The following is a 23,161-nucleotide window of genomic DNA, read 5'->3' on the forward strand; positions in this document are numbered from 1 at the left end:
AAGTGTGAGAGTAGTATTAGCAGTCAATAGTCAAATTTGCATCGGGGATAAAGGATATTAATTTTGGACTTTCCAAAGTCCTGTGTAAAAAAATATCACAGGCATGTTACTCGGGTGGGATTCGAACCCAAGACCCTCGCAATTCTAGAGCAGTGTCTTACCAACTAGACTACCGAGGTTGCCCGGTAGCTAGAGGCAACCGGTAGTCTAGAATTGCAAGGGTCGTGGGTTCGAATCCAACCCGAGTAACATGCCTGTGATATTTGTTTTTCACATGACTCGGGGTATAACTATGGGGTTTAACACGGGCTACGGATCTTTACCTCATGGCCAGCTTTGCAAGCAACAGCTAGTTGGCCGTCTACAGGTGAGATACATGTGAGAAATTACTGAGTATACAGTGCTAACATACATCGTGTATGGGTAAAAACCAAAATTAACAATCAATAGTCGTTACTTCGACACTATCTAGTCGCACTAGACGCCCGTGCTTAGGACTACTGTTCAATATGGCGCCCGCATTGGCTTTGGATTTTAATATAAACTATTCCAATTTTATCAAACAAGGAATCCCTTCTTAAAATGACCTCGATTAAACACGAGGTACCAATCAGGACCAATAGCTATTTTGGTGGCATTCGGGGACTGTTTGCAATGTCATTTACAAGCTTGGTCATGTTAAACACTCACTATACAATCAACTGATTTTCCCTGAGTACTTGTGATGGGTGGCCACGGTGCAAAGTTTCGGGTCAAAGTTTTCCTTGACTTAACAAGGCGTTGTTGTGCATCGCACGAATAGTTGTATTTTTGCGGCAAACTCCGCTACAGAAGATTTTCACATTTATAGGAGTGTGTTGCTGTTTTCCATACTCCTGTTTCTTTGCGAACGTTAGTTTGGATAGATTCACAATGGATAGACTGTTCCTATTGTTCTTTTTTGTGGCGTCTTTTTCAACGGCAAGGTGTTTGCCTTCAGAAGATAATACAGGTACGGATATTGCACTGATATTAAAGCAAATATTTCATAGATGAATCAAATAATAAATGATTTACTAATAAAACCATTTTCACGCTCAGCCGTTTTCATTGATACTAAACATTTTGTCAAAAACGGTTGTTCTTTAAAGGGAACAGCGTCTATTTGGTTTCTAAAGTGTTTATTTTGTTGTGTTTGTGTTTTTGTTTATTTGTTTGTTATGATATTTGTTTGTTTGCTTTGTTTTATTCTATTTTCGTATTTATATATATACACCATAATTTGAACACATTTTATAGTTAATTTTGCAGTCTTATTTAAGGACTTGTGCTTAAGAAGCTCTGTAAATTTGGGCCCAGAAATGTACCGAAATGCATACCTTATTGCTTGACAAAGTTGACAAAAGTTGTCATTTTTCTTCTTAGATCACATCGACTACCAGCGTCTTCCACCGCTCGCTCGTCACTTCGTCAGGGCACCAGATCCAAGCGACAGCCCACAGACATCAACCACCAAAGAAACAGCAGGCGGTCCCGGTGTGACGACCCTCACCGAGGCAATCACACTCGCCGTCATGAGCGGCATATGCGGCCCGTCGCTCTTCGTCTTGATCGCCTGTGGAATCCGCCAGATCCGGCTGACCTGGGACGATCCGTTCGCCGGAGGCAAGCGCCCCACGGATCCATCGGCTGCCCGCCGGAAGCAGAGGAGATCTGTCGATGACGATGATGATGAGCAGGGTAGCTATGCAGATGACAACTCGGACCCGTTGAATCTGGATCGGGCGGTTACTCTGGATCTGGATAAAATCAGAGCGAAATTTAGTCCCACAAGTGCAAAGGAGAACAACAATGACAAGGCTAATGTTAACAAAGGATACAGCAAAACTGCAGAAGACATACTTTGACATTGTACAGCAAAATTGTTCCGTTGTAGAATCGCCACAATGCCATCTTTTTATGTATAAACTCTACAATGGGTTGAACTAATAATGACCAACTAATTTCCATTTTCCCTTACATTTTAGGGATTATGTTAATTCTTTCTCAAATTTGTGTCTATGTTTGTGTTTGTACCTGTACCTCAAAAAATACCTTATTAGTTATAGTCAAAGATATGCCCTTATGTTGCAATGCCCTTTAAATGCACTCAACACTATTGGTAATTGTCAAAGACCAGTTTTCTCACTTGGTGTATCCCATCATAAGCATAAAATAGCAAGCCTGTGAAAATTTGGGAACAATCGGTCATCGAAGATGCGAGAAAATGATGAAAGAAAAAACACCCTTGTTGGACGAATTTGTGTGCTTTCAGATAGGAATAAGATACTTCTAGATACATCTTTTTTCAAAAACTACGTTACTTCAGAAGAAGTCGTTTTCCACAATGTTTTATATTATCAACAGCTCTCCAATGCTGGTTACCAACTTAGTTTTTAAGTTAATTTTTTTTTTTTGAGTAATTACCAATTGTGTACCTTCCATTTAAGGAATACAGCTGTTGTTTGAGAAACGGCTCCCCTTAGTAATGGAGTTGCTGAGAAGGAGGTAATTTCTCACTCAAATAATATAAGACTTAATAGTTGTTTTTTTTAACACAAGGCATAAGGTGTAACTACGGTAAGGTTTCCGATTGGCGTTGCAACATCGACTTAACAAACATCGGCAATTTTGCTCTGAATGGTGAACGAGTAAACTGTGTAAAATATATTCACGGCATGCAAACCAACAACTTGTCTGTCCCATGTTTAAAGATAAGGTGTGACTCTTACAACAACTGACAGTAAACATTGAAACTAGGTATTGAGGGATCCTCAACAGAAATGTCAACATGAACTTGTGTTTGTTAACTCCCAAATTACAAACAAACGCAAGTTCAGTGTTAACCAGAATTGTACTCCCTGTGTCATAGTCCAGACCACCGTGTGTTACTTTTTGATAATAGTGTACAATCTAAACTGAAATTATATTTTATAATTCCGTCAGACATTGGCGTAATTTAGGCTCTTGAGGGCCTCAGTGAAATATATTTCGTATGTCAAAGGGGACATCAACTTAAAGGGAAAGATAGTAGCCCGGTTTTTTAAAACTGTTTGATTGTTTTAATCGTAATTATGATATACACAATAAAACTAGCCTGTGAACAATTAATTACAAAAGGTGGTCATGTGTTTGAGATATCAACGGAACTCGGGAGAGAGTATATCCACGCAGGAAGGAAAAAAAAACATATATGACTTGAGAGACGTCAGTGTCAGTAACGCTTTTGAAATTCAATTTGGCAGATTGAGACTTATATATTTTCACGAACAACAATGATTCTTAAAATTAGTTTTGTCTTATCAAAGACTGCTGACTTCTAACCGTGTAAGAATGTATTTCCATTTATTTTAACAGTGATTACCAAACGCGAATCTCTCCTTTAACTCAAAATTCGATTGCTTACTGTTTATTTCTGTAAAGGAGTTTAAAATTTCAATAACTTTGTGTTTTGTTGTTACGTTACTGTGGATGAACTCCAAAATAACCTCGAAAAATCAGTGTCATTAATATGGTCGTAGAGGCACAGACAGACGGTTTATGTTTTGTTTTAACCCTCGGGTCCCAATGTTTTCTTTCTGACGTTCACAATAATTGTTTACATTTTGTCAAATAAAGTAAAATATTTATGGGGCAAGTTTTCTGTTTCAGGTCGAGCTCGAGTGCTCTGTTTAATAAATTACCAACTAGAATAATAAGCAGATGCTTGTGTATTGTCGCCTAGTTTCACTGTTTGCTAAAGTATAAGGAACTGACAAAACAGGTGTAGACATTGCTATTGTTGAGTGTAACCAGCCGAGTAAACATGTTGTTACAAACTTGTGGAGATTCGGGCTTAATCCATTTTGTGCGTCAGAAGAAAAAAGTGAGGAAAAAGATTCCATTTTTGCAAAATGTCCTTTATTTTGGTGAACGACCGGAGTTTGGTTTTTTTTCTTCAAATTTCCAGATACAGTTTTCTCGACATTACCTATTGTCAAAGGGAAATATTTCACATGAAAACTTCATAATCAGCAAGCTTTGAGACTTAATTTAAACAATGATGACCTTAACCCTTAGGTAAAATGAATTTCCGAAAGGCCGAAACGAATTTCCCAATCGAAATTAAATTGAAATTAAAACTAATTATATAATATATTTAAGCTGTGAAGTTGGATTCTGGTTGCCCATAATAAGAGTGTTGTCCAACTTGCGTTCAAAATGGCTGCAAAACCAACGGCGTAATTGCAAGAGTGTTTTCTAAAAACAAGCATCCGTACCCGAGCTTAAAGGATCACGTTGCCTTGGATCGGTCGAGTTGGTCTTTGAAAAGCGTTTTGTAACCGTTTGTTATAAAATCGATATGGTTAGAAAGATGTTGTAACAGTAGAATACAATGATCTACACAAATATGCCTCGAAATTGCGTGATTTTCGTTTTTGTCTCGTCGACAAACACGGTCGGCCATTTATGGGAGTCAAAAATTTGACTCCCATAAATGGCCGACCGTGTTCGCGACGTAAAATGAGAACCGTGCAATTTTGAGTGATACTTGTGTGGATCATTATATTCTACTTTTACAACATGTTTCTAACCATATGCATTTCATAACAAACGGTTTCAAACGCTTTTCATATACCAACTCATCCGATCCAAGGCAACGTGTTCCTTTAAGCTTTATTTTAATTATTAGCTATAACAAACTATTTGATTTATATACAGATGGAAATTGTATCATGACAAATTTCTTATGGTGTAAAATTTGAGTGAATAAAATTTAAAAAGAAAATTTAATTTCAGAGATAGTTTTAGTTTTAAAAAAGTTTCCGTTTAAAAACATGACACTATTGGTAATTTGTCAAAGACCAGTCTTCTAACTTGATGTGTCTCAACATATGCATAAAATAACAAACCTGTTGAAATTTGGTCGTCAAAGTTGCGAGAGAATAATGGAAGCAAAAACGCCCGTGTCGTACAAGTTGTGTGCTTTCAGATGCTTGATTACTTGATTTCGAGACCTCAAAATCTAATTCTGAGGTTTCGAAATCAAATTGAAATATTTTAGTGAGAAAACACTTTTTTCTCAGAAAACTACGTTACTTCAGAGGGAGCCTTTTCTCACAATGTTTTTACCTATCAACAGTTCTCCATTGATTGTTGTTAAAAAGTAAGTTTTATGCAACTATTTTGAGTGGTTACAATAGCGTCCAGTGCCTTTAAGTTGTTTTCCCGTCGTCGATACGACTGGGTCTTTTTGTTCAATGGATTGTTCCGTGGGAAGATCAAGCCACGGTACGAACAATTCATTTCCACACCACACCCTATTAATTGTAAAAACCAGTTGTGGTTTCCATAGTACACAAAAAATGGTTTTTGAACTTTGGAATTGTACCGACGTAATCTAAAACCACACTTCACGAACTTTTCACAAGTTGTAGTATTTACTCTCGGGCGGAAATAATATGTCGATGTATTTTCCATTCACGTAAAATGCCTCTGCAATGCTTACTGAAAGAAGTCACGGCAACCAGTGAAGTATCACACACTATTCCAATGTAACCCACACGTTTGATGTCAACGATTGGTGTATGAATATGTCAACTCTACCCAAACTTGTCAATCTCGATCTCGTCTCTCTGGCAGTCTGTGCTCTCGGTAGGTGGTGATCAGAACTATACATTTTCCAGATAGGTCTCCGTGTAGTTTTAGAATGTAATGCCATAATGTAGCTAGTACTGCAGAGCTGAAGTGTTGCGCGCTTGTTAAAGAAACTTCTGCCGTCGATGTCACCTAACTCTTCCTAACTTAGGATTTATCTTTGGACTAAGGGCGAATTTATAAGTTCCGTATCCATAGAAAGTTCTGCGGTCGATTTCACCTAACTCTTCCTAACTTAGGATTTATCTTTGGACTTAGAACGAGTTAAGTTCCGTATCCATAGACTTTTGGACGCATTGAACCTATCCTAACAAAGGACGAGTTGGACGAGTTACTCGTCCTTTTCTCGAATCAGATAGGATGTATCCCAGCGTTTCGTGAAATTGGCTGCTTGTTCTGGTTCTGGGTATAATACTTCATAATCTTCACATATCGGGATGTACATATGCAGAAACTTTCACTGATGTCCGAGTTTGTGCTGCTTCCAGACATCTATACTTTGGGGTCAGACCTTTGTGAAAATTGACCTAATTAGAAGAGATTCTTATGAGAAATACTATCACGTGTACTTTTGGTTACGGTACATGAAGAGAACAGCATTAACTCCAAAATACGAAATGTAACAACAATGGAAAGACCCAACAACTCATGAGGAACAACCTGCCACCACTTCATCAAAGCTGCTTCAGGACGAAGGATGATGATGATTGATAACAATTGTTATGGTGGTTACTCTATGGGCGATTCAGCACGTGGAACAAAGTAGCTAATTCCCTGTGCATATTGAACTATACTTATCTCAACGTTCCAAGATGGCGAAAGTCTCGAATTTACCGGTTGTAGTTTGTGTGATGCTCGCATGGATCGTGTTGACGCCCAGACTCCAGTTTTTCCCGGGCGTGTTGGTGAAGGCGTCGTTGACCAAACCAGACAGGGTATCACTGCGGGATAACGGCTACAATGGAGTGGTTGTTGCTGTACATGACGATGTACCTGAAAATGAGGAATTGGTGACAGAAATAAAGGTTTGTTGATTACTCTAAAGGCATTGGACACTAATGACATAATACTTTAGACGTAAGACATTTTTATTAATAAAAACAAAAAAAGATTGCATTGCTCGCATAAGTTTTAAAAAGCACCACTGAATATCGAGCAGAAACAAAAAGCAGAAACAAAAATAGCACAAGATACAACGCACAATGAAGAACACAAACATAAACACCCAGTCAGGCCACGTGTGTACAACAACCTTAAAAATATAAAGAATAATTTATAAAGTGGTTGTTACTCAAAATAGTTGTTACCATAAAAAATTATTTGGTAACAAGAAATGAAGAGCTGTTGAGAGAAAAACATTGCGAGTAACGGCTCCCTCTGAAGTAACATATTTTTCTTGAGAAAGAGGTAACTTTTTACACGGGTTACTTGTCCTAATTCGAGATTAGTCCTAGCATTTTGTTAAATCGGCTGCAAATCGTACCTTTATATTTTGTAAATTACACTCTGAAAACTCCAGGGTCTGACTTGACCCGATTTCAGGTCCCAGGAGAGTGCTGACCCGCCGAATGTTAACTTAAACAAATTGAATTTTAACTCAGATTCAGCGAAAGTTTAAAGACACTGGACACTATTGGTAACATTGTCAAAGACCAGTCTTCACAGTTGGTGTATCTCAACATAATATGCATAAAATAACAAGTCTGTGTAAATTTGAGCTAAATTGGTCGTCGAAGTTGCTAGATATCTATGAAAGAAAAAATACCCTCAAATTCTAAATCTGAGATCTCGAAATCAAATTCGTGGAAAATTACTTCTTTGTCGAAGTTACATTACTTTAACGGGAGCCGTTTCTCACAATGTTTTATACTATCAACCTCTCCCCATCACTCGTTACCAAGAAAAGTGTTATGCTAATAAATATTTTAAGTAATATACCAATAGTGTCCATTGCCTTAAAACCATTTCTGGCTCATTTCCGGATGATCTTGACCCAGAAACTGATCAAGCCCCATCAGCTCCGGATTGGTTAAATCTGCCCCAATCCGGGGCTGGTGGGGCTTGGTTTGCCGAATAAATACTTCATGTTTTTTCGAAATATTTTACAGAAAACTGTGTCTGAAAAAGCAAAAGCTGATTTCGGTTGTTGAAGCAAAACATGATTTAAAAATGTACATTGTTGTTTAGTGAATTCCTTTAAGATTAAATAAAGCTTTCTTGGTGCACAAAGAAGACGCACGCTTTTGTTTCCTTCTTCTTGTGAAAACCGCTGAGGCGTAGCGACAATCGGGGTAGATAGCAAAAGCTCGTCCACTTCACCGTCAGCTCTGGTCAGAGAAGGTTTTCGAATATGAAGACAGTTTCGAATAAAGCAAGACAGTTCTGTAAGAACAAACTCTACCTGGCAAGTAGATACACACATGGTGTTACCGCAAACCAAATATACATTGATACCTCACCATGCAATGCCTCAAATCCTATAAAGACAGTTTTCTTCGCTATTTTCTTAAGCCAATGTGGCAGGTTTGGACTTGACTTGGTGGTGTTTGCCCCGTATAGGAACAACCTGCTCATTAGTTAAAGTTGTAAGTATTAGATATTTATTATTATTAATTATTAATTATTTCGCCTGGGCAGTTACAGGAATGTTTTCATAATTTTAGGCCTCGGCATTTGCAGGCCAATCTGTAACGCTATAAAATTATCTAACTCTTACCACAAAAGTTGTTCACTATTTCCTACTGACTCACACTTTTGTTATTTAATATGCATGGTTAAAAGCACAATAGTGTAAAGAACTTCTGCGACTAACAATCCAGTAACATTTCCCTTTTTCAAATTGTTTTCACTTCAGAAAATCTTCACTGAAGCCTCTGCATACATCTACAACGCTACCAGACGTCGAGCGTTCTTTCGAAATATAACAATCATCGTCCCTGAAACGTGGTCACGACGTTCCCATTACGGAGTACCTGACTATTATGAACATGACGTCATCATTGCGTCACCCAACCGTCACTGGGCACCAGATCCCTACACCAGTCAGCACCAGGGGTGCGGGGAGCGAGGGGTTGGGATCCGGATTGGGGTGGAGTTTGTTATGGACCCTCAAGTCGAGGAATTTTATGGGCCATTGGGTAAGAATGCTGATGTTTTTATCGAGGTCATAGTTGATTATAAAACATGTTTCTTACTAATACATATTTGGTTTGCGGTAACACCGTGTGTGTTTCTACTTGCTTGTTTTTCTTTCTACTACCGCGAAGTAGGTTTTTATGTAATTTGGGAGACTTCTCAAAATATCATAATCTGCAAGTAGGTATTTGTACACACAAGATGTTTACTGCAAACCAAATAATTGTGTTTATACCTCACCATACATTAACTCAGATCCCATGTAATGTTTCTCATTTTGCCACATTATTATATCCACTCTCTTGCGTAAAATGTTTCCAAATTTAGGAACACATTTAAAAGAGTTTGGTGGTTACTTTGTTTCCATTGTTTTTGTCTTTATGCTAAACTCATTGAGGCGAGAAAACGGTGTGAAACAACTATGAAATATCATCTTCTTTATTTTTCAGCAAACCAAATAATTGTGTTTATACCTCACCATACATTAACTCAGATCCCATTTAATGTTTCTCATTTTGCCACATTATTATATCCACTCTCTTGCGTAAAATGTTTCCAAATTTAGGAACACATTTAAAAGAGTTTGGTGGTTACTTTGTTTCCATTGTTTTTGTCTTTATGCTAAACTCATTGAGGCGAGAAAACGGTGTGAAACAACTAGACCGAAGTCGATGTATTTGCATGAAATATCATCTTCTTTATTTTTCAGCAAAACTTAAAATGAAACAACTCGTCCTATTTTTGGTAATTTTCGAACTTACATGAAAATCAATAAAACTATCTGAAAAGATGGGGCTAAATTTTGTATAAAAAAAATAGTTACGCACTTTGCTGAGACAACTGTAGTACATGGCATGGGTGGCATGGTTGGCTTGTGCGTAAAGCGCTCGCCTCTCACCAAGGTGACCCCGGTTCGATTCCCGGTCGGGGCCATATGTGAGTTGAGTTGTGCGTTGGTTCTCTGCTGTGCCACGAGGGTTTTCCAGACTATCCGGTTTTCCTCCCTCAGGAAAAAATCAAACACTTTCGATCTTGGCTGTGCTCCGTGGTCATAATGGGTTGATGTGGCTGGCAGCTGAATGCGCCCTTGCATGCCAGCTTCTCGAACACGTTGTAGCCGCGTCCTTCGCAATTCAGCTCTTAGCTGCGAGTAAGGATGATTAGCCCCCCAAATTATTATAACTGTAGTACAGTGCTTCCCCGAGGATTAACCATTTGAACGGCACTTACAGAGCGCTGAAAAGTACACCCAAACAATACTTACGTAGAACAAAGAACACTGAACTTCATGGTGTGGTTTCCACCACTTAGGCACTTAGGACATTTCATGTGGTGTACCCCAAGGTACAATGCTGGGACCCATTTTGTTTCTTGTGTAAGTGAATGACTCATCACCTGGATTCTGTGGGTGGTGGAATATGTTGACGATGTTACTTTACGGTGAAGTTATTCAGTATTTTGATTGTATAAATACCCATAGGTCGACTGCTTGTTCATGAGTGGGGACACTATCGCTGGGGTCTCTTTGATGAACATCCCAGTGTGAACACTGGACCAAACACCAACCAAGAGGAGTTTTATTTCTCAAGTATAACAAACACATTTCATGGAATCAGGTAAATTACCTTTTGTGATTTCGCTCGTGAAAGGTGTGTAGACTGGTCCCCTGACTTTGTCCGCAAGATAAAGACAAATATTGGTTTTACAGACCCATTGGATACAATGGTTTCATTGGATAAACGTACAGTGACGGAAGCTCCAGCTGCACAAACGTCACCTCGGACAAATTAAAACACAAACACGGAAAGGTTCATTTCTGTCGTCAGCAAGTGGCGAGCATGCACGTGTTTTATGCTGGTTTTATGTACGTGTACTTGCATGTACATAGTGTTGTTTTATATGTACGTAGGACTTGCTTGCGAATCTCCATGTGAAATTGTAGGTCAAATTTGATTAAGGACGGGGGTTGGCGTTGGCTCAAAGTAGATCTCTGGCGTAGGCCTAAGTTACGATCCTCGAAGTGTGACGTCGGATGTTCAGGCTAGTAACCTGGGGAAAGACTTCTCAGACTACAGAGGGCGTCTCACTCATTGTACCTCAGAGCTCTGCGGTCCCTATGTTGTTCTTAAACGCTGAGAACAACAGACTCATGAATGGTGAGGGGAACGCCCTCTTTCGAGTCAAAAGATTCCAATTGTTGATGCTTTGTTTATGTAGTTTTCGTTACTTAATTGTTTAATTTCTTGTTTACCATGATGTCGTGACACTTACTAATTAATAACTGATTGATTTTTGCAACTTTCTATTTTAGTTGCTCGTCTAGTTTTTCGTCCAAGGCTCTCAAGTTTGACCCCGACACCGGCAAATACTGGGCATGCGCAGGAAACGATACGGTCGGCTACGAGGAAGGGTGTGCGCATGTCACAGTGGATAACAGCGCGATGACCAATTCTACGGGGTCAATTATGTATTCACGCCAATTTTATGATAAGGTCAGATTCGGTTTTTAACTTGTTTGTGGTGTATATTGAAAAAGTCCAACGGTGAACTTATAGATGCAAAGCTTTACAGAAAAAAAAAACAATTAAAAAAACAGAAATCATTCCTGTTTTGCATTTTGCATGTTGTTCAGTTTGACCAAACCTTTCCCTACATCGTTATGGTACCCGCTGCCAAAACATAGGATTCGAACTGCCTCTTGCTACCGGGCAACCTCGGTAGTCTAGTTGGTAAGACACTGCTCTAGAATTGCAAGGGGTCGTGGGTTCGAGTCCCACCCGAATAACATGTCTGTGATATTTTTTTCACAGGACTCGGGTAAGTACAGAGTATATAGTGCTAACATACAACGGTGTATGGGTAAAAAACAGAATTAATATACAAACCTTTACTAGTAGTCGTGTGTGTGTGTGTGAAGTGGTGTTTGTTTCATTGTGTAATTTTCGGTGCAATTTAGACACAAAAATACATCTAGAACTTGATGAGCAGCTTGCATTAACCAATGAGTGCTCACCATTATTTATCTCAGCAGATTGTTAACTTTTGTGACGCAAACGACTCTTATTCTGAAAATCTACACGACAGGGAATCTCCATCTACGCACAACCGACTGTGTGCAAGTCTAAGTTGCTGGCAAATCATGCAACACCACCGGGACTTTAAAGGTTCAACTTCCATTTATTTGCAAGGTCTTCTATAAAAGAAAATAAAGGCACTAAACACCTTTGGTAATTGTCAAAGACCAGTCTTCTCACTTGGTGTATCTCAACTAATATGCATAAAATAACAAATCTTTAAAAAATATTGGCTCAATTGATCCTCAAAAATGAAACAGAATAATGAAAGAAAAACACACATGTTATACAAATCTGTGTGCTTTTAGATGCCTAATAAAAGGTTTCAGGCCTGAAGTCTTTAAATATTTAAGCGAGAAATCAATCTCAAAACCGTAGGGAGCCGTTTCTCTCAATGTTTTTTACTATCAACAGCTCCCCATTGCTCCTTACCAAGTAAGTTTTTATGCTAACATTTATTTTGAATAATTACCAATAGTGTCTTTAATGGCAGTAGCCTAGTTCTTATTCATCGGCCTACATAATAATCTTTGTTTTGTTTTTCTGTGACTGCATCCATTACAGATGGGTTGAATCCACCCCGTGACGTAGAAGCGACTGAGCTGGTGCCCGATTTCCATATAGCCCAGGGACGTGCGAGACGGCTGGTACTCCTCATTGACACGTCACGCTCTATGATGGTAAGTGGGACACCGGATGTATATATGCAAAATCCCGTAAATACAAAGCTAAATGGCAGTTTTTGAACGCTAGGTGGCAGCAGCCATATTAGGTAATCTTCTATGCCCGCTTTTGATGCCACGGCTTGGACTTGTGGCCATAGTTTCACTGGTTCCCTTCTTCTCTTTACACATGATAGCATGGGTCAGGCTACCGGGACCACAGATAAAACCATTGTCCAATAGACAACCGATGGTCGAAGAGCCCGGGCTCGAATCAAAATAGTCGACCTTTAGTCCCAAACTTGCTTAAGACTGAATCCCCAAAGAAGCCGCACATTTTGGAAATAAACTGACAGGACCGAGCCATAGTTTGGAATACCTGCCTTGTGTTAGGCGCCATCACAATGGCTACGACAACGTCCATTGGCTGCATCGATAACGTTGAAGAAAGGAAACTTCTAAGCTATCAAGCCATAGCCGATATCTGAATCCTTCAAACTGGGATACGGTGTCCCAGAAGAATCTGTCTAAGTAAAGGAGATTCGGTCCAACATCTGGGAAATTAACACGGGCTGGAGGAGAAGATTCAACAGAGGGCGCTACCAGAAGAAAGTTGTACACAGTTCGCCATAGACCTTATGCATTTACGTCATCCAGCGGCCATCTTAGTGGAAAAACGGTGACGAGACAATCGAAACGCACATATTTGTACGCGCGGCCCACAGGATTGGCCAATGAACAACCGCCTATTGACCTCTAGGTGAGGGCGCCCTACTGAAATGACGTCATGTGCATAAGGTCTATTGGTGACAGAATCTGCCACAACGGCATCATTCTGTGCAAGCACGGTCAATATTTGAGACCGATTTCCACGGAAAGCCTCACTAACATTTTGGCCCCGTGGTTGACATCCTATGGTACACAAAAATTGCTTTGTAATTGATTTTTCTGTTTAACCAGATTGGAATGACATTGTCTGTTACAGTTTGACAATCGCTTCGAAATACTGCTCAGCGCAGCCGCACATTTCATCCAATCAGTAGCGGAGAATGGCAGTCACGTGGGGATCGTCCACTTTAACCAGGCTGCGCATGTCTGCAGCTGGCTCATTCAGATACAATCCCAAGAGGACAGAGACATCTTGTTATCATCTCTACCGGAAGTTTCCGACATCTCAGGCTCTCATTACGGACTCGGGCTTCTGTCTTCACTACAGGCAAGCAAGAATATTTTTTTGACAAAGGAAATCCCCAAAATATCCATTTGGAAAAAGTAGTGTAGTTTTAAATTTCTGGTAAAGACAGTGGACACTATTGGTAATTGTCAAAGACCAGTCTTCTCACTTTGTGTATCTTAACATACGCATAAAACAACAAACCTGCGAAAATTTGAGCTCAATTGGTCGTCGAAGTTGCGAGATAACTGAACGAAAAAAACACCCTTGTCACATGAAGTTGTGTGCTTTCAGATGCTTGATTTCGAGACCTCAAATTCTAAACTGAAGGTCTCGAAATCAAATTCGTGGAAAATTACTTCTTTCTCGAAAACTACGTCACTTCAGAGGGAGCCGTTTCTCACAACGTTTTATACTATCAACCTCTCCCCATTACTCATCACCAAGTAAGGTTTTATGCTGATAATTGTTTTGAGTAATTACCAATAGTGTCCACTGCCTTTAAGTTTCTGTTAAACTACAATCAAGCAATACCTAGTTAGTACTGAGTGGTTGAAAACTTGAAGATTAAAGCACACGATTTTGTGTCACTTCTGTAAAATTTTACATCCATACTGAAGTAAAGCAAGGGACCCCCGCTAAAGCTTTTTGGTGTGGAACGGCCGACAATACGCCAAAGGTGCACCAAAATTAGTTATGTTTAAAGTCACCTGGAAATATAATTTTTCTTCTTCAAACATTAGAGTATATGTTTCTGAACAATAAAATAATTGTTTGAGTAATTGTTGTTAACGATTTATATTTTTTTTTAAATAAATAAAGTTGTGTGGTGACGTCAATCGAGGCAGACTTTGCCTCGATCGAACATCGAACACACGTACGTGCAAGTACATTTAAGTCCTAGTCGTGAGTTTGTAAGTTTCGAAAAATGGGTTGATGTGGCTGGCAGCCAAAGGCGCCGTTGCATGTCTGCTTCTCAAACACGTTGTAGCCGCGTCTCTCGCAATTCAGCTCTTAGCTGTGAGTAAGGATGACTAGCCCCCCAAATCATAGATATACAGGTTGTTATTCCAAAATCTAATTTGATTAACTTTTATCTTTTTAAAGGTTTTGTCATTAAATGAGAGCGACTCACCGGCAGGCGGAGTGATATTAATGTTCGCGGATGGATCTGATGCGGGTTCGGTTGTTACCGAGCAAGCCCTCCAACTCATCGTTAACAACGGCGTGAGAGTTGACACCGTAGCGTGTACGCAAAACCCCAAAACTTTCCCTGCTATTGCAACAAAAACAGGTACTGCCACAATTCTTTACTGTGTTTCAAAAGTTCCTTGGTAAAAACAAATGCACTTGAACAATCGGTGTTTATCTGCAAGGTATGTGTAACTACGTTTGACTTATGAGACCTACTCCTTTTACATAGCACCATGTAATGGTTTATGAAGGTGCTGTGGTTCACTATGCTGCCAATCATACCATGAACACTGGGCGAACCTCTTCTCTTTTCAGCAAGTGCACTAACCTAAGATTTGTTTACGTACATTACACAACACACGGGACCAATGCGTTACACCGGCTCTACGTCCCTTCCGAAGGACAAAGCGTCATAGACAAAGCATCATGAAAGTGTCTTGCTTTAAAAACACAACCGGTGAACACGTGTCTTTTTATAAGACTCTAGAGTTTTATCTGCTGTCAAAATCCGTCAGGAGAAATTTACTTTGTCTCAGTCGGTGAAAATGGGGCGATTATAGGTTTTAAAGATGGAGTTTTATTGTTTTTCCAGGTGGCCGATCCTATAACATTCAGGCGGGAGAGATGAGTTTACTCCCAGTCTTGTACCACGCCTTCGCAAATGCAGTGATCAGAGGGCAGGCAGACAGTGACAGGCACAGACGAACCATGGTAACCTATCATTCTAAGTTAGGCCGTGTCCGAAACGACGACTTCGGCTACAGCTACGGCTAGATCAGCGCGTCTATCAGTGTTGAAGAATAGGCAGACGCGCGCGATCTAGCCGTAGCTGTAGCCGAAGTCGTCGTTTCGGACACGGCCTTAAAGTTGCAATAAGAGGTCAGGGGTCGATTTTACAAAGAGCTAAGATTGATCTCATCTGTAATTCAATCGTTTTCTTGCTTTGTTTTCCATGTTTCTTCCTTTTGCTTTTGTCTATGTTTGTCTGTGTTTGATGATTCCTTTTCTTGTTAATGTTTTTCCGGTGTTTTTTTGAGAACCCAACGGGAAAAAACCTGTTGTGTTTTTTGTGGTATACGTTGGATAATATTTGTGCAGTATTTTTGTCTTTTTTGGTTTATCTTATTTCATTGTCTTTTCTCCCGTTGTTGTGTATATATTTTCTGACATGGTTTATCCGAAAAATTTCATTCAATCAATCAAATCACAATGGTGTTACTGACAATTTATTTTGCGATGAATGTGAAATCGGCCCCCGTTTAGACAGAACGGACCAGTATCAGTGTTGGATAATGAATGCCTCCACTACTCCCAATTTACTCATCCTCATCAGTTTGACTATAAGGGAATCAATGTGTGGTGAAGAGGTTTCAACTAGTGGTCAAATCCCAACGAGGCCTGGTTCTTGATCATTTTACCGAGACGAAGTCGAGGTAAATTATAAAGAACCGGGCCTCGGCGGGTTTAAACCACTAGTTGAAGACCGATTCAACACACTTTGATTCCCATTCATAAATACCTTTTCGATCAAAAAACATCAAAACTTTATAATTTCTCAACGATTTCTTTCAACACAACACCCCTCCAGCTATGAAATGCTCCGCCGCCCTCGGCGGGTAAACAACTCCATATAAGGGAATGATGTGCGCGTCGCGCATATCTCGTCATGTGGCACCACTGTCCCAGCCGTTGCTCTCGACGAATAAACTGTCTTATAAGCACAGGTGCAAGCCCGCATGTCACGGCCTTGTTTCAACACTTTTTACTGGTCATAAACAAAGGTTTATACACACCCACGTGACGCGTTCTCCACAAATAGGAAAAGCGAAACTCTCTGAGGTATTTATGAATAAAGTTCACTTGAAGGTTCGTTCAACGAGGTACCGTACTAAACAACTTCACCTTTGTACAATGCAGGTGTCCAGTTTTACCAAGACGCTGAATGCAAACATGGAATGGTCTTCTAGTTTCTTCTTAGACGAGTCGATCGGGAGGAAAACGGAGATTGTACTGACATGGGTAGACCGAAATACCATAGGTGCGGTATTTAAAGGCACTGGGGTGGATTTCACAAAGAGTTAGGACTAGTCTTATCTCGAGTTAGGACCAGTTACTCGTCCTAACTTAGGACTATCCATGCAAATTGTATATTTCCTAGGACTAGTCCTAAGTTAGGACTGGTCCTAACTCTTTGTGAAATCGACCCCAGGACACCTTTGGCAAATGTCAAAGACCAGTATTCTCACTTGGTGTACCCAACATAATGCATAAAACAACAAAGCAGTGAAAATTTTGATCGAAGTTACAAGAGACCAATGAAAGAAAAAAAACTCCATTGTTGCACAACTTTATGAACTTTCAAAGGCTTTAAAAGGTTTCCAGCCTCAAGTCAATTATTTGAGCAGGAAATTACCTATTTCTCAAAAACTAAGTTACTCCAGAGGGAGTCGTTTCTCACAGTGTTGTACAATCAACAACTCTCCATTGCTCATTAGACCTACCAAGTAATTTTGTTATTCTTACCATTATTTTGAATAATAACAAATAGTGTCCAGTGCCTTTAGTTCATTGTTTGAGTTGTTTGATTTACTTTATCAGATATTGAAGTGAATTTGACATCACCGAGCGGCGAGACAATCACTAACAGCACATACCCTGGTTGTCAAGACGTGACAAAGTTTAAGTTAGTCATCATAAGTGTGCAAAACACCGCTGAGGTAAGTAAGCGGCTTATTTTAGGAGTTTTTTGAAAATTTTGTATGTCTACTTTCAGCTTTAAAATTAAGAGAAATGTGTTTTGGGGGCCATTTTGCAGAAAACTCTTGTTTTGGGTTTCCAAAAAACTTGTTTAAAGATATTTTTATTTAAAGGCAGTGGACACTATGGGTAATTACTCAAAATAAATATTAATAACTATAAGCATAAAACCTCACTTGGTAACGAATAATGGGGAGAGGTTGATGTTATAAAACATTCTGGGAAACGGTTCCCTCTGAAGTGACGTAGTTTACGAGAAAGAAGTAATTTTCTACGCGGGCTCAAATTTTCACCGGTTTGTTATTTTATGCATAATTATGTTGAGATACACCAAGTGACTGGCCTTTGACAATTACCAATAGTGTCTACCGGCACTGTCTTGAAAAAAAAAAACTTCATTCATGAATGCAAGTGACCATCAAAAATCATTTCAAGTCGTCCACATAATTATTTGAATCTTGGTTTTATGTTGCCTTCTAATTGCACTTACTAATAACCTTCTCAATTACCAAATAGGTTGGTGAATGGGAAGTGCGCATGCGTAATCTAGCAGGTACCAGTGTGTCTATCACGTGTTTAGTGACGTCATACGCAAGATCTGATGACGTAGAACCGGTGATCGTCACACCAATGTTAAGTAGCTACGAGATCGACGCGAGTTCGGGAGAGCAACTTCGCATATACACAGAGATCCGACAGGGCTTACGTCCAGTCATTGGGGCTAAGGTCATGGCTTCTATATACCGGCCAGGGGGATATCCACAAATTGACCTTCCGTTGTTTGATAACGGGGCAGGTAAGATTAAAATGTAACAATAAAAATAGCGTGGTCTTATAAAGTGCACGTTTCAATCAATAGGCCCTTCCTCAGCCAGGTTTTGAAGTCTTTATAATTTATGAGAACGATTCATGTAGCACCAAAAGGTATACAATGTGTACCAGTGCACCACACAAGACACGGGACCAATGGCTTTACGTCCCATCCGAAGGACTAATAAACAATATAGTTAGTTGCTTGATTAAGGACACGTCAAGGGAAATCTGTCCCCGAAAGTTCTGTTCCCAAAATGGGAAGTTAACAAGGGCTGCAGGAGGGTGTTTCAAAAGAGGGCGCTATTTAATAGTAGTAGCTTGTAAAAAATTCGCTTCATGGGGTAGGGCGGAAATCTCATTAGTTTAGTGATTATTTGTGCCGACCTTCTTGTATTGCTCTTGGTTCGTCATCAGAACAAGTGGCATCATCAACAAGAGTTTACCAATTTTATCTCGAAAGCAAAGAGGTAGGCCCTACCTAAGTTAGGGTTTTTCTTCGGAAGTTGAACCTTCGTCCAGAAGATTTCCCTGCACAAAAATCTATTCTCTTGCAGGGGCAGACACAATACAGAACGATGGTGTGTATTCCAGGTACTACGTCAATCAGGCCGATGCTCAAGGATTCAACACTATACAGATTACAGTAATGAGTAATGAGAATACAACCGTAGTGTTGAATAGAACATCACAACCTAGAGCGGTACCGAGCCTCCCACCCAGCAAATATGCGGAATACCCCCAGATAGGTGAGCAGTCTGTAAAGAGCACCATGTTAATGCAAAAATACACCCCATCTGCAACAACTGCTGGAGTGTTGAGATTGACTTCACGGGTTTTGTCATTTATAGATACCGAAAAGAAAATCAAAATGTATACCACAAGGTGTTTAAATAACACTTATGACTGCCGAAACAATTGCATTGGTGTTAATTTAAAGGCAGTGGACACTATTGGTAATTACTCAAAATATTTATTAGCATAAAACCTTTCTTGGTGACGAGTAATGGGGAGAGGTTGATGGTATAAAACATTGTGAGAAACGGCTCTCTCTGAAGTGCCATAATTTTCGAGAAAGAAGTAATTTTCAACGATTTTGATTTCGAGACCTCAGGTTTAGAACTTGAGGTCTCGAAATCAACCATCTAAACGCACAAAACTTCGTGTGACAAGGGTGTTTTTTTCTTTCTCGCAAGTTCGATGACCGATTGAGCTCAAATTTTCACAGGTTTGTTATTTTATGCATATGTTGAGATACACCAACTGTGAAGGCTAGTCTTGGACAATTACCAATAGTGTCCACTGTCTTTAACACCATGTGATGTTAGTTTTGATTATTTTTTCTTTATCTGTATGTGACAACACCCATTGTGTAATTTTAACACTCCAGTTTTTGCAGTACAGGCACTGTGACACCTTTGGTAAATTCCCAAATACCAAGTATTCTCACTTGGTGTCTCCCAACACATGCATAAAATAACAAATTTGTGAATATTTTGCCTCAATCGGTCATCGAAATTGCAAGAGAATAAAAGAAGATAAACCCACCCTTGTAGCACAATTAATGTGTGTGCTTCCAGTATGCATAATTAATTACTTCAGGCCTGAAGTATTTTATCAATGAGTGAGAAATTACCTCTTTCTCAAAAATATTGCCTCAGAGGGATCCAATTCTCACGATGTTTTATACTATCAACAGTTCTCCAGAAATTACCTCTTTCTCAAAAAGTATATTTCCTCAGAGGGAGCCGTTTTACTTACAATTGCTACTATCAACAGCTTTCCATTGCTCGTTTCCAAGTAAGGTTTTTTTTGCTAACAAGCATTTGAGTGTCCAGTGACTTTAAAGGCAGTGGACACTATTGGTAACTACTCAAAATAATTATTAGCATAAAACCTGACTTTGTAACGAGTAATGGGGAGAGGTTGATAGTATAAAACATTGTGAGAAACGGCTCCCTCTGAAGTGCAATAGTTTTCCAGAAGAAGTAGTTTTCCACGAATTTGATTACGAGACCTCAGATTTAGAATTTCAGGTCTCGAAATCAACCATCTAAACGCACACAACTTCGTGTGACAATGGTGTTTTTTATTTCATTATTTTCTCGCAACTTCGACGACCAATTGAGCTAAAAATTTCACAGGTTTGTTATTTTGTGCATATGTTGAGTTACACCAAGTGAGAAGGCTGGTCTTTGACAATTACCAACAGTGTCCACTGTCTTTAATACCTTGGCTTCGTTTCAGGTGGCTTCCCTATCTTTCCCCCGAACTCACAGCAGGGATATCATGTGGGAAATAAAGTGACCAACCTGAGGCGTCTTGCATCAGGATTCACAAGTTACTATGACAACTTTCCTTCTTCACCGAGTGACGTCACGCCGCCATGTCGTGTCCACGATCTTCACGTAACTGACGTCACGAAGTTAGAAGACGAAGGAACTATTGTCTTATCGTGGACTGCACCTGGGAACGACGCTGATATGGGAAGTGGTATGTTGGTTCTGGTTGTGATTGGTCATAATTGGCGACGTTCGTTTTGTTATTGATGGATAAGGCCGAGTGGTTAAGAGCATCGATATCAAGTTCTGGTGGTTCGAATCCCGGACGTAACGCTTGTGTCCCTCAAAATTAAAATCTCATTAAAAAGATGCAAGGGTCCTGTGTCGACATTAAACCATTTTTGTTACATGCTGGGCAAAAGGCTTATTTGAAAACGTCACAAGAATTGGTGCCCGGTGTCATGGAAATCGCTTCCACGAAGATGCCAATAAACTTGGGCTGGCGAACGAGGATTCAAAAACGAGGATTCAAAAAGAAGGCACTGTCAATGCGTATTATCTCCTGCCTCAAATAATTTACACTTTCTGTTGTCCTTTAACCCAACAGCTTCTTTGTACGACATCCGGTTTGCCCAGAATGTCTCAACACTAGTCGACAATTTCGAGGACGCACCATCCATAACAGATCTTGAAATCATCCAAGGAAATCTGACCACTCCACAGCCTGCAATGAGCAAAGAGGTATTCAGCATACGTGTTCCGCTGAACCAACTAAACATTACGTCATGCATGACCTTTGCCCTTAGGGCAGCTGATGGCGGGAATAGATTCGGAGACATTTCGAATGTGGCCCGTGCGACTTTTAGTACGTTCATACCGCCATCTGCACCGCCGGAACCGAGCATGTCAATCTCAGTCACGCCAAAACAAACTGAGCCTAAAACAGCACCGACGACAGGTGGCGCTATTACCCCCAGTTGTCCAACCAGTACAGGGTCATCAACTCAACCGGGAATAAATCTGGGTAAACCAACAGTCGACACATGCCATATTCCAAAAGGTAGAGAACGGCGTGTTCTTGAGCGGTACGAAATTGTCCTCATAGTTGTTTGTGGATCGGGTGCTTGTGTCAGCGTAGGATGCTTCTGTAGGAAAATCTGTGTAAAAAATCCCTCGGCGAGAGACGTTCACAGCAGATGGGGGGACATTCCGCAATCGGAAGGCAAAACTTCTGCCAGGCTCAAGCCTTCGTCTCACGTAGTAATAGTTGACATTGAAGACTCGTTTTGATATTAAGGCATTCCGTTCAATTACGTATCAATTGCATAATCAATAACAAACCACATAATGTACAGTTTGTTTTACTACCGTGTATGCATTGTAAATTTGCAAGATTTGTAAGCGTTGAAAGATTCTGTGTTTTGGTGCAAAGAACTACACATAATACTAGACCTACGGTTTATGCTGAGGTAAAAATCGGAACTTGGGGGTGGGGGGTTTCATCTGGATGTGCTCGTAATTACGAGGCAATTAGGTCTGTTTGGGGGTGGTCCAATGGTAAATCCCACTCTAAAGACATTCGTACTATATTGAAACAAAAATATAAAAGGTTTTGTGGCTGCAGACCGTATCTATAAATAAATTTCAAGGTTCGTGTACAAATGTACCGGTGAAAATGCCTAGTTTATCCACAGATGCTCCAGGTTGACCGTCTAGTGGTGCACCTAGCATTGATATCGCCCTCTCGTGGCGAGTGGTTAGTGGAGTGATATCGGCTTATATCGAACAAAAGTTTCGTGATTACAACTGGAGCGTCTTGGAACCAAGACTAACACGTAGATTGCGTTCATGTTTCGTCTGATTCATTGACATTGCAATAGCGCCCTCTTTTAGAGTAGGGCATTAGGGGGGAAAATACTCTCGGTACATCTACACCCAATTGAAGTATACTGTGAAATTAATATCTGTACAAGTAAAACAAAAATAGAGTGATGTCGGAAGAGTGCATGCAGCAAAGAAATAATTTAACCGGTTAAAACGCGGCCACTGACTTCTAGTCACAAAATACTCATCGAATACCCCAAAAAATCATGCATTTAGTATCAGCCTGTACTTTGCCTTATATTGGGTCCGTCTTGGACAGTTTCGTGGACAGTTCGAAAGCAACCCTTAACCGTCTAGATTTTCCCAATTCGATTGAATTTTCTTCTGAAATCTTATTGAATTCAAACTAGTGTTCATTGCAAGTCAATTTGACCAGGTGACAGTGTAGACAACACAAATTAAGTTATTGTTCAGACCAGATAAGCATAACTCTAGACCCAGTATTAAACTGGGGCGCTGTACTTTTTTTCCCCCGAAATTTTGACATTCTCGGTCGCCACAGAGAATGTCAAAATTTCGAAAAAAGGAGTACAG

The 23,161-nt window shown here is 40.0% G+C and overlaps 2 protein-coding genes across 3 annotated transcripts; both read left to right on the forward strand.

Moving 5' to 3' along the window:
• The first annotated feature begins 717 nt into the window (after positions 1-717).
• On the forward strand, positions 718-4,302 carry LOC139953189 (uncharacterized). The gene is made up of 2 exons (XM_071952642.1): positions 718-991; positions 1,405-4,302. The coding sequence occupies exons 1-2, from the start codon at positions 913-915 to the stop codon at positions 1,884-1,886; spliced, it is 561 nt and encodes a 186-aa protein (XP_071808743.1). The 5' UTR covers positions 718-912; the 3' UTR covers positions 1,887-4,302.
• Positions 4,303-5,474: 1,172 nt separating this feature from the next.
• Positions 5,475-22,033, forward strand: LOC139952809 (calcium-activated chloride channel regulator 1-like). 2 transcript variants are annotated; one of them, XM_071952041.1, is made up of 15 exons: positions 5,475-6,680; positions 8,510-8,792; positions 10,271-10,406; positions 11,102-11,282; positions 11,822-11,954; positions 12,429-12,544; positions 13,512-13,742; positions 14,808-14,994; positions 15,487-15,605; positions 16,812-16,932; positions 17,493-17,611; positions 18,168-18,447; positions 19,019-19,210; positions 20,709-20,954; positions 21,351-22,033. In XM_071952041.1, the coding sequence occupies exons 1-15, from the start codon at positions 6,468-6,470 to the stop codon at positions 22,031-22,033; spliced, it is 3,240 nt and encodes a 1,079-aa protein (XP_071808142.1). In that variant the 5' UTR covers positions 5,475-6,467. The 2 variants fall into 2 exon arrangements, with proteins under 2 accessions (XP_071808142.1, XP_071808143.1); XM_071952042.1 differs by lacking the exon at positions 5,475-6,680 and adding an exon at positions 7,974-8,240.
• The last annotated feature ends 1,128 nt before the right edge of the window (positions 22,034-23,161 follow it).

The sequence above is a fragment of the Asterias amurensis genome, chromosome 21, assembly GCF_032118995.1.
Source record: "Asterias amurensis chromosome 21, ASM3211899v1".
NCBI classification, from domain to species: domain Eukaryota; kingdom Metazoa; phylum Echinodermata; class Asteroidea; order Forcipulatida; family Asteriidae; genus Asterias; species Asterias amurensis.